Source organism: Dipodomys ordii, unplaced genomic scaffold, assembly GCF_000151885.1.
Source record: "Dipodomys ordii isolate 6190 unplaced genomic scaffold, Dord_2.0 Scaffold5, whole genome shotgun sequence".
NCBI classification, from domain to species: Eukaryota; Metazoa; Chordata; class Mammalia; order Rodentia; family Heteromyidae; genus Dipodomys; species Dipodomys ordii.
Window position 1 is genome coordinate 15,119,615 of NW_012267221.1, and position 12,397 is coordinate 15,132,011.

General features: G+C 39.7%; 1 protein-coding gene across 1 annotated transcript; it reads right to left on the bottom strand.

Moving 5' to 3' along the window:
- Window positions 1–2,607: 2,607 nt before the first annotated feature.
- Fign (fidgetin) lies at window positions 2,608–5,079 on the bottom strand. The gene has a single exon (XM_013028537.1). The coding sequence runs from the start codon at window positions 5,077–5,079 to the stop codon at window positions 2,857–2,859; it is 2,223 nt and encodes a 740-aa protein (XP_012883991.1). The 3' UTR covers window positions 2,608–2,856.
- Between the last annotated feature and the right edge of the window lie 7,318 nt (window positions 5,080–12,397).

A 12,397-nucleotide genomic window follows, 5' to 3' on the forward strand; every position in this document is an offset into this window, starting at 1 on the left:
TAGATCTTTGTTTCTTCCAATTGCCCAGTTACTTAACAGATCAGTTCTTAGAACTGGAGAGGCAAACTGAAACTCACACACACCTTCCGCTTCTGCGGAAGGATTGTGAACACTCATATCTTATACGAATCATTAATTCATTTAAAGCTAAAAGCCAATATAGATGACTTCACTTTATTTTCCAGGTGTATGAGTATGAATTACAATAGTGCAGCCATGTTTTCTTTTTTCTTTTCTTTCCTTTTTTTTTTTTTTGGCATTTAAGTCTCGCTAGCCACATACACACAAAAAATGTGGGTCAACATTGGATTTTCCAAAGTCGTCTAAATAAGAATGGGTTTGTCATAACTTGCCAGATGCTTTCAAGTGAACACAGCATGTTGGTGGAAATGAGATGTAATGTCTAAAAGATAGAAAATAGGTCAGCACTGTGCAAAAGTAAACTTGTCAGTGAGATCAATATGAACCAAGAGTTAATGTGAATGCTCGAATTTCTTTACCTCAAGGGATATACATGGTAGACCCAGAACATGATTGGAGAGTTTATTCACTTGCGAAAAGCAGAGGACATATTTAAGTATTATTTTTTGTATCCTTAATGAAAGGCACTGATTTTTAATATGGAATATTTATATATAAGCACAGTTTTAGTTTGATAGGCTATTACAGCAAATTAAATTCTGGTTCATTTGCTGAGTTTTTGACAACATAAAAAATTTTCAAAAGAGGGGGCAGGATTTATAGTTAAGCATCATAAAATTTCAGAGCTATCATCGTCCCTCATTAGTTTTCTCTATGTTAAATATTTCAGATAATTTGACAGTGTGGAGAAGCTCAATAAAATTTTTTGAAGGAAAGACAAATAACAGGAAGACCTTTCTTGGGGCTTCTCATTGCATTTATTTAATTTTTAAAATATACATCACTTATTGAATACATAAAATGCCAGTGCTTTGCAATAGTTTTGTTACTGCATCTCTAAACTAAACTAAAATAAAATAAAGAAAGAACAAGAAAAATACATTCAAAATGCTAGGCTGTTCTGCTTATGCATGGGGCAGTGGCTTTGGAAAGCAACTACCTGCACTGTGACTGTCCAGAGACATTGGAGATCATCAGCCAGCTTTCAATGAAAAGTTGCACATAAAGCATTCAAGGATACAAAGAACAACTTGGTAGGAAGCAGGAGAGGAATGGAAAAGTCAGAAAAATACCACATACACTGTGGAAGGGAGACGGTGGATGTACACATACTGATATTTTGGGAAATAGAAAGTAACGTATTTGGCAAGCTATACTGTGTGTGTGTGTGTGTGTGTGTGTGTGTGTGTGTGTGTGTGCGTGCGTGCGCGTCCACTTCCAATTTTTCACTTTACTTTCCAAGAGAAATATAACAAAACTGAGGTAGAAATGAACGCAGCAGCACTACACCCAGATATCAAAATGAGAAGGAAAAATTGCACGAACAAGAGTAAGTAAAAAAGCAGATGGGATGTAGAGGTCCCTCATAGATCCATATCAGTTGGTTGGTTGCCTTTTGTTTTGCTTTTTTTTTTAAAAAAAACAACTTATTTGTGTGTTTGTTTGGGTTGCTATCCTGTGCGCTTTTTTTTCCCCCCAAAAGCACAGTAAGCCTATAACTAGATCAGTGAATAGAATGACACCATTCCCAGCAGATCAGAGATAACTTGAAAACTACCACCACCACTACCACCACCACCATCACTACCACCACCACCACCACCCCACCACCATACCACTTAAGCAGTAAAAGGCAGTTATAGTTTTTGGGTAATGTGACTTTCAGGGCCCTAAACAGGTCTGCAGCTGACTTTTCTAGATACTAACACAAACTGAATGAGTAGTTTTCATTAACCAGTGTACCTTTTAAGAACATTTTCACTTAATTATCAAGGAGCCATGTACTAAGAACTCTTGCAGTTATTGACATAAAGAATTACCTGCTCTGATTAATTTCCCATACTTAGTAAAGAACTTAAAAAAATCCTTCCATTTCTATTTTAAGTTGTAAATATTCAGTTGTATCACACTCAGTATTTTTTTTTTCTGGATACATTCAAAGTAATTTCCTTGCTATTTTCCAATTGTTGAGGTAAACATACATCTTAATATAAAGTAACATTGAAGCCTATCCTATTACTCTCAGCAGTACATAGTGCTTTCAACACATTCCTTTGAGGTACTGTACAAATCACAATCACTTTCCTGAGTTTTTGCAGACAAGAACATTAAAAGAAATGAACTGCAGAAATTAAGGTCCAGATTACCGTTTACCCTGTTTTACCTGTTCTTAGCTTAATACTGCAGAACAGACAGGATTGAGGAATACTGTTGCTCTTAAAATGGCAAAAATCTGGTTTTCTGTCATAACACAACCGTTCATCTCTTTAGTCCAATAATGTTTGAAGTTAAAGCTCTTTATATTAGCACATGCCACCAATGTAATTGTGAGGCAAACAAAAAATAAAGCACCACTCCAGGCACTTGACAGCAACTAAATCTCGAGAACAGCAGAATGGAATCAACACACGAGGTTCATGTCCTTCTGAAATCAACACACTTGCACCTTGCTCCTTGCTCCTTGGTGAGTGTTGTCTAGTTTGAACGGAACTGAGCATCCACATATGCTTTCTGTCATCTGGGGCTTTCAAATCGGAAGCTCTCATTTGATGTACTTTTCCTCCAAATCTACCCTGACTCTAAAGATGCCACTTAATTGTTGTCTTCCCCAGTGCCCTTTGCAATTTAAACACTACTGGGAAGGGGCTCTATTCCCTACGTAGCAGGTTTTATGTGTGTGTGCCAACATTCATTACATTTTTTTTAAAGACGTTATCACTGACTGCAACCAAACATTTTATTCCATTCAACATACATATCAAGCTCTTTTTGAGATATGCTAGGCTGAATCTTGCAGAAAGCATTTTCAAAGTCTTGATATGTAACGGGCCTCAACTGGCTGGGCATAATGGCTGAAAGGTCTGTGGCTGGCATAGCATGGAGGGGGCCCACTGCTGCTTCCTGACACAAATGAGCCACGTCTAGTCCAGAAAAGCCTTCTGTGCGCTGGACGAGCAGTGCAAACTCCTTGTCATTGAGACAGTAATTGTGCTGTGAGAGCAGTTGTACTATTATCTGGTGCCTCGCTGTGCTGTCAGGAAGTGGGATTAAAAGTCGTTTCATGAAGTACCTCCGAAGAGATTCATCTATTTCTTCTGGTTTACTGGTGGCACAAATTACTACGATTTGGTCCTCAGCTGAAGTTAGTACAGTGTCCAGCTGCATCAGAAATTCGGTTCTCATCCGATTGACTGGACTGTGCTCCTCACCCACTTGGGAAGAGAGAAGCATATCAATGTCACTAACAAAAATCACTGAGGGCTGGCGACACCTGGCCACAAGAAAGGAGGCGTGGATGATTTTTTCGGCTTCTCCTAACCACTTGGCGATCAGTCCTGAGCCGGCAATTTTAAAAAAGGTGGCCCCCAGCTGACTTGCTATGCATCTGCCCAATAAGGTTTTGCCTGTTCCCCGAGGCCCAAACAAAAGGATGCTTCGAGGTAAGGCCGTGAGCCCACTGAATGCATCCGACCTCAGCACTGGCCATAACACCTCCTCTTTCACGACAGCCTTCACCAGGTCGAGACCAGCAATGTCATTCCAGTCCACTGGAGGTCCTTGGGTGATAATCTCATTGGTTACCAAGTCAATGAGGTGCGTGTCAGTATTCTTCAGCTGCTCCTCCACAGAGTGGTTGGATGAGGTAGCTGCCCGGAGTCCAGGGCCTTGCATTGGGTGAGAGAGGAGCTGCCGATGCTCATCCCCATGCTCACCCATTACTGGCGACGTGTATTTCCCAAAGGACTCACTGGATCTGGAGCCCAAGGAATTTTTAGCAGTACTGTAGGAAGGAGGGGTCAGAGCCCTACTGGACTGGCTGCTGAATTTCCTTTGCTGTTCAGAGGACATTAGCTGCTTCGTTGGCTTAAATGCTAAGGATGATGTTTCAGCACTTCTGTCAAAGCCATTCCCCCGGTTGGTGTTTGAAATGCTGTTGTCGGGCATTCTGTACATAGGACTCTGTGTAGATCTCTGTTGGCCATAGCTGTAATTTCCATAACTGGAGTCCATATCTCCTTGCCCTGCCATGTAGAAAGCTTTCCTTTTGAGAGAACTGGCCGAGGGTGCAATAGGTGTCAAACCATGACCCTGGTAGGTGTAGCCAGGAACCGTGGTGGGAGGCAGGGGGGTGGGAGCAGGAATTCCTGAAGGCAGGTATGCTGAAGGAGGGGGCGCTCCCCCAGGGCTGTACCCAGACCCCACAGCAGTCTGAGGAGGATAGGTAGCCGAGGGATAGCTGTAACTGGAGAGGTTAGAAGTCCCATTGTAGCCTGGGACCAGGGCTGGCGGAGGAGGAGGCGGTGGTGGCGGTTGCAGGAGCCCGGAGCTATGCAAAGGAGATGGATGAGGGGAAGGAAGTGCAGGTGCCGGCTGGCTGCTGTATGTAGAATGTAAATATGATCCATTGTATCCGGGAGCGTATTCCTGAGATGAAAGCCCTGCATGAAGACTAGGTACAGTGTGGCTTCCACAGGTGCTGCTGGAGTAACTAGGTTCGGTCAGGTTGCTGGCCACCCCGGGAGAGCTCCCTATACTTGCAGAGTCCGCTGGAGGGAGGGCTGAACTGACTCCAGCTTTGCTGGCCGTGATGACGTCCGGAACACAGTTCATGGGGTAGACCGCTTCTGAATTCAAGGAAGGCTGCCAAGGTTCGCTGTCATTTTTCCGACCATTCACTAGTCCTGATGGTGCATCTGAATAGTTGCTGAGTACCGGGCGGTCCACGGGACCCTCTAAAATGCCAGAATATTTCTCTGCGTACTTTTTTAGTAGGTTAGATGCCGTCAGAGCTGATATGTCATCGTTTGCCCAGGCGTACTGGTAGGTGCGCTGCAAATGACCTCTGTAGGCTTCAACTTTGTGGGCTGGAGACCGAGTGGTTGAGGTGATGTCAAAGTGCTGTTCTGGCCACTGGGCATGCTCCGGCGTCCACTGCATCTTCAAGCCTGTGGACCATGGGGGGAGGTGGGAGAGGGAGAAGGAAAGAGTTAGGTTACTTAAACATTCATCGGAACTGCTCAAAGCTTTCCCCTGACTTCTTTTGTGACTTATTATCTTTCATTCCTGATATCGACATTGTCAAGGGTCTCTGCAATTTGTAGAGCCCATTCAGATGTCCATCAAATGAACTCTGGAAAGTGGACTAAATTTCAACCCCGTATAAAAAGAAGTAAATTGAATGAAAGAGAAAAATCTCAGAAAAGCCACATTTCTTTCAAGTTAAATCATAAACACATAGAATTCTATCAAGCCCATCAAGTTATTTACTATATGTACACACAGACACACACATATAATGTACACACACACTCCTGTGAAATTAGAATTCAATCACAGTTTTTTACAATAAAACAGGCACACATTTTAGGTATCTGGAATGGAATACCATTAACATGTACACTCTCTAGCTATTCTGTCTCTTCACATCACAGTTTCTGTTTTATATTTTAACAATATAAAAATGAGACACAGCTGACAGATCACATCTAGGATACCTCTCTTATTTGGTACTGAACACCTAGTTAGCACAGTATAATGCTCTCTGGGCAGAACAATATGACACAGACATCGCAGGTCATTCCATAATCCAACTCTCATCTAAAGTGGTCCACGACAGTTTCAAATCTGCTTCGTGGAGTGCAGCAAAGCAATCTCCCAGGCAGCGCTCCATCGCTTTCATTGCACAAAGCCCACAACTCGGTATGAATTACAACTGGCTCCTTTCTGCCTTTCAGTTCTGTTGCTGTGACTCTGGAAAACACACTCACACCATGTACACACACACATCACACACACACACATTCACACCACACATTCACACTCACAGTTACCACAGAAGCATCACTAGTTTGTCCGTCTTCTAGTTTTCTCTCTCCTCTTATAATCCCCCACTTCTGGTAGCCTCCAAGGTACTAAGAGGGAGGGGGGAATATACAAGATAGGCAGAAAGCAAGCAAGCAAGAAGGAGAGATTGAGAGAGGGAGAGAGAGGTAGAGGGAGAGGGAGGGGCAGGGAGGGAGGCAGAGAGAGAGACACTAAGGTAGAACAGAGAATAGAAAGTAAGAATGTGGATTCTAACTCCACATTTGATAGGAATTGTGCCTGGCAAAAATTGTAAGAATACAAAGATAATGAGATCATATGGGTAATTTTGTCATTTGCTAGATGACTAATTGGAGTAAAATGACTGACTAGTCAGCAAACTATAAAATAATTTTTCACAGGAAAGAAAACACTAAGTGATTCCAATCAGAGTTGCCGGAGTCTAAAATTTTAAAGTGATAAAGAGACCTTAGAAATTACCTTATTTCACAGATTACAAAAGCAGAGCCTAAAGATAGGTATTTATAATGTAGCCTCAAGAGCTAGCATATAGTTAGTTACCAAAGAGCACTGAAACTCTGTTCTATTTCCCAAGGCTGGATCATCCCATTCTAATCTTCACTTGGTTCCAACACTTGCTATTCTGGAACAGCTATATTAAGCAGGCCAACTTAATCTCTTTCATATTATCCAAAGTGAATTTTGCAAACTGTCTTATGCCCTCTGGCAGAGATTTCTTGATAAGAAGGAGGCCTAGTCTAAACGAAGCATCTGTGGCCTCAGCCCCCTTCTGAATTACTGCCATCTATCCTGACAGCTCCTACCCCTTGCTCTTCTCCTCCCCCAACTCCTTTAGCTCTGCACCGCCTGACTCTGGCTTCCAACATGGCCAGCTTTGACTCACTCAGCTCATGTGAACGTGGCACACAGTTTGGTAACAGAATGGCATGTTGATTCCCTTCTGACTCCCTCTTTCTTGTTTGCAAAACCACTGCACCAGACACTGGAAGTTAATTAGCAGGATGATGCTGTGCTAATTGTGTTAATTTACAAGGTTTTAGTCAAAGAGAATCATGCCAGGGCTGGCACTGCTGTCATGCTTCCGACTTAATGATTAAGAAATACTGAAAACAAGGTGGGAAGGATTGCAGTAATTACACAATAAATGAATAAAGCAACAGGATTCATTTGCAAATATATTTTTTCTGCAGTTGTACTCATTTGCATTTGGATTTTTAAAAAGGATCCATGTAGATATTCATTTGCAAATCACCAACTCAGCTAAATTAAATCTGAATGCTGCACAGTGTAACTTAATCAACCTTCACATATGTCAGTATATTTAGCAAAAATATTAAAGACCTCACTTCTCTCATATAGGCAAAAAGATCTTTTGCTCTGAGCTTCTCTCAGCTCTCCCAAATCTCTATAGATTTATGCTTTAAAACTTTATTTCTTTTTAAGTAATCTCCCTAAATTGGAAAACAATATTCCTGATGAAGTGTACTTTACACTAGTTCACTTAGAGAAACTCAGGGTGAGCTAGCTCTTGGAAGAACCATAGTGATATTCTTAATTGTTTCTGCTTCTCAATCATTACTTTCTAAGGAGAGAAAAATGCACCGCAAAATGGGTGAAATGACCAAAACCACACTTAAAGGGGAAAAGATGCAATTTTAATGAAGCAGCATTTCAGGAATCATACTTTCATTAAATTCAACTGGAAATTATTAAGAGCAAATCACCAGGAACCAATCGCAAGTAATCAGTATCTAAATTCTTCTAGTATCATGGGATTTACTTCAAGCCTTATAAAAAGGAAGGAATATTAATGTGACTGTAATGTAGAACTGCCTAAAAGACTTACAAATTCATTAAATTCCTACAAGTCATTTTTAAGGAATTTCTATTAGGTTTTTTTTTTTTCAAAAAAAAAATCAAACTGCTGAGTAGGGGAAAAAAAAGAATGTGCATAAACTACAATTTTGTTACATAAAATGTTTTGAAGGGTTCAGAAAATAATTTAGAAGTTCCGGGCAACGAAATTTACTACATTTACTGCCACACATACACACACACACACACACACACACGGGGGGGGGGCAGTGTTGGTGAGAGAAAAAATAGGGGGGAAGAGGGAGGAAGAGAGGGTAAGAGAGAGAACAAGAGGGAAGGGGAGAGGGAGAGACATACACACAGTTAAAGGACATGTTTGTTTAATTAATAAAGAAACCTATTAGAAAAAAATAACCTTTAATGAGAGTAAAACTGCTTTTGGTTCAGAATTTTTAGAAAAGTTGGGTGCCATTTACCTTTGTTGGCTTAAAAAACATTTACTTTGTATGTGAATTATTTTGACAAGTTGGTATTACTCTTCCAGGACTATGCAGTTTAAGAAAAAACAGTGTCCACTTTCACTGGGTATTTCTGCATAGTTTAGCAAAGCTAATTAAGTTTCATAAGATTTCTATTCTATCTGAAATTAAGCAAAGATCTTATCCATCAGGATTATTTCTTTGGAACAATTACTGGGCACACCATTGCCTTCTGAATCTCATGCTATTTTTGGATGTGCTTACAACGATAATTGAAAGTTTATTTATTGATGCATACTAAATAACAGTAACCTTCACAGGGCTGCAAACAGCAAGCTTGAGTTTTGATTAATCTTAAGGGAACATTCCCGCAAACATGAGAATTTAGATAGTGCTTTGAAATAATTAATGTTATTTGAAAGCACAAGGTAATAGTTCACCAAACAATAATTCTTAATATTAGAAAGATTTGAAGAAATCTGTGTTCAGAGATTGACCTGGTTTAAAGAGGCTTTTCAACATTACTTGAATTTTAACACTAACTGGATGTAATAACAAACCTGTTTCTGTTGTTGTTATTGTTTTTCTGCTTAGTGGTGGTGATGTTTTTTATGTGAATGGAAGAAAAATGCAGAGCCAAATGTTCTTTGACCAAAAACATCACACCCTGTTTGACCATATTGGTATTAACTGAGAGAATGAACCTAACTCCTGTCACCTAACTTGGCATCCAAATAATGAGACAGGGTTTAAACAGGGCTTTGATATGATTTCTTTTCAGAACATGGAGACAAAGATCTCATAAACAACACTATTTTAAGATTATTAGTAATTTAATTCCAGGAAAATAATATTGAATGTTGTTTGAAAATAGTTAGACAGGTGTAGTGAAAATGCAGAAAACAATCAGACATCATAGAACATTACTGTCTGTAATCCCCGCCCTCCAGAGCTGGCAACAGGAAGATTGCAAGGTTGAGGCCAGCCTGGACTGCATAGACAGATGCTGCCACCTACACAAAATAAAACAAAACAAAACAACTGCAATCAAAAGTCCAATTCAGACAATGGGGAAACTAAGAAAAAAGAGTTCTTAAAGATAAGTGAAGAAACAGTCCAATTTTTATTTTTGAAAGGATAAGAAAATTCTCAATACTTTTGGTAAATTTCACGATGCAATGTGTTTTCTTTTAAATACGTAATAGAAAATGGATTGTAAGACAATGCATCATGCTTCCAGAAATGGCAGATAATGGAATGAAACATCTGGGTATTTTATTCTGATTTTATTTTCACAGCATAAAATTGCATACACATAAATAAACAAGTCTGTATGCCTTGTATAATGGGGTAGTTTGGATAGCATTTAGATTTATGTCATTACTGATCCTTTTAGACTAAATTTAAAAACAGGGGCTGGAAAAGTGGCTCAGTGGTACAGTGCTTGCCTTGCATTCATGACGCCTTGGATTTAATTCCTCAGCACCACATAATCAAAAAAAGCTAGAAGTAGTGCTGTGGCTCAAGTGGTAGAGTGCTAGCCTTGAGCTAAAGAGCTGAGGGACATTGTCCAGGCCCTGAGTTCAGGCCCCAGGATTGACAAAACAAAACAAAACAAAACAACAACAACAACAAAAAACCCAAACCCAAAACTAAATAGCTACTTTCTTGTTGGTTTACTTCTTTCATTTTGCTCTTTGCTTAGGGTGTGTGTGTGTGTGTGTGTGTGTGTGTGTGTGTGTTTATTTCATGTTTTAAATAGCTTCTATTATAAAATAATGTTTTGATTATTTTATTTCAGTATTGATGTTAATTTGGTGCTTTATGTGTACATTAAAATATGATATGATAAATCAGGACTGATATCTTTATTTTACAACAAAAAAGTAATAGTAAAAAATTAAAATAATTTACTCTTTAGTTAGTCTTGCAACAAAACAACTGTATCCTCTAATACCCCCTGATCTCATACCAGAATCTCAAAATTAGGAAGAACTGGCTTATACATAAAGCATAAAATAAAAGAAGAATAAAAGCATTCAGAATGGAAAAAAATTAGAAACAAAAGGCTAGGAGGTCTTCTGAAATCTATTTTTGGCATGTATTTCTGAAAATGTTAATTTGATGTCCTTACTACCTGACCCCTACCACACAGTTCCTTACATTTACAGTTCTACAGTTCAACTGTTCTTCCTTAGGTCTTAAAAAGCTGCTCTTCTGCCATGTTCCCAGAGTATAATTCTGGCTGCCAGGGCCTCTGCACTTACTTCTACATTTCCACTAACTTCCTAAGGGCCGGGAGGGAGCCGTGGCAAATACCCACAGGCATAATGGGTTTGCTTGTGCTGAAAGAGCAGCATAGCACTCAGACAGGCCTGTGTGACATCACTGTACCTATTACATCCCTTTGTGTCATTGTACCTCTGACCATTACATTACTATTTTCAATGCTTAAATACCAGAAAATAATTATAACTGTTTACCCTCTCCTCTGACTAATAATGCAACAAAGTCATTATCTCTCAGTGGCATTACAAACACAGAGAGAACTGAAAATGTCAAATTCAGAATACCAAATTCATTTTCCCAAAATGTAGGTTTAAGCTGTGAAGAGCCTTATGAGAGAGTCTACAAACCTCCTGGTACCGAAAACTGGCCCTGTACAATATTTACTTATTGTTATTCTTCAAGGGAGCAATGAACAGATGAAGAGTTTGAGCAGATTCAGCAGTCTTCTCTTGTCTACGCATCCTGGTCAGCTAAGAGGCCAGCACAGCAGTATTTACTATTACTTGTGCTAACGCATTTGGTCTGGAAATTTCCTGTCTGTTTCCTGATTTTTCTAGGTTTAAACGTAAACAAGTAACAGGAAGCAAGGGAAGATTTAGAGAAAAGAATGAAATTATATATTTTCCTTTATCTAATCTTCTTCCATCATCTGGGCATCAAAATTAGAAGTCTCATGATACAAGTGTTACAGAGGACATCACAAGTTTACTTAGTCAAAAAACTTAGGGCCTTTGACCTGCAAAGCTTTGAAGTTTCATGATGATGTGTTAAACCAAAGGTATCTGGTTCCTTTAATTGTATTTTGTTTTACAAGATGATGAAATCTTCCATCTTTTTGGCTTCTTCACAATTTCATGTTCACATAAATTCACACACTGATTTTAGGGATTAATATGACTTTAAAATACACCAGTACAACCCAGATACTACTCTCTCAGTTTGGCATTTTATTTATTATTGTGCCTTGCATATTATCTGGGGACCATTCAGTTTTATTTGTTTGATTGTCATTCATTTATTTGTGCTGGTCTAGGGGCTTGAACTCAACACCAATGCTTTTGTGTTCAAGGTTAGCATTCCACAACACAGCTCTACTTCTGGTTTTTGGTGGTTAATTTGCGTTAAGTATCTCACAGACTTTCCTGCCTGGGTTGGCTCTGAACCTCAATCCTCAAACCTCAGCCTCTTGAGTACATTAGATTACAAGTGTGAGCCACTAGTAACTTAAATTTTCTTTATAACCAATACCAAATCCTTGGAGTCAGAAACATAAAGCAGCTGCAGAATATTACTGGAAGAGTGACAATTCCAGACTAGGAAATCACTCCCCCAACATCCTTATTTATATAGTCTCTTTCTTCTCTCTCACTCTCCTATTCTTGTGCTATTACTGGGGCTTGAACTCAGGGCCTATCACACTCACTTGGCTTTTTCACTCAAAGCTTGCATTCTGACACTTGAGCCACATCTCCACTCCCCCATGTCATCTCTTGGCCTAATCTTGGTCTTTTTTTTTTTGTCAGTCATAGGGCTTGAAGTCTGGCCTAGGAGCGGTCCCTCATGTCTTCAGCTCAAGGCCAGCACTGTACCACTTGAGCTACAGCGACACTTCCAGTTTTCTGAGTGGTTTATTGGAGATAAAAATCTCATGGACTTTCATGCCCAGGCTGGCTTTGAACCTCAATCCTCAGATCTCAGCCTCCTCAGTAGCTAGGATTACAGGCATGAGCCACCAGTGCCTGACTCTGGTCAAATTGCTTAAGCTGATCTTCCTTACTTTCCTCAACTATAAAATGTGGACAATAAACACATCATCTACCATACTAGAC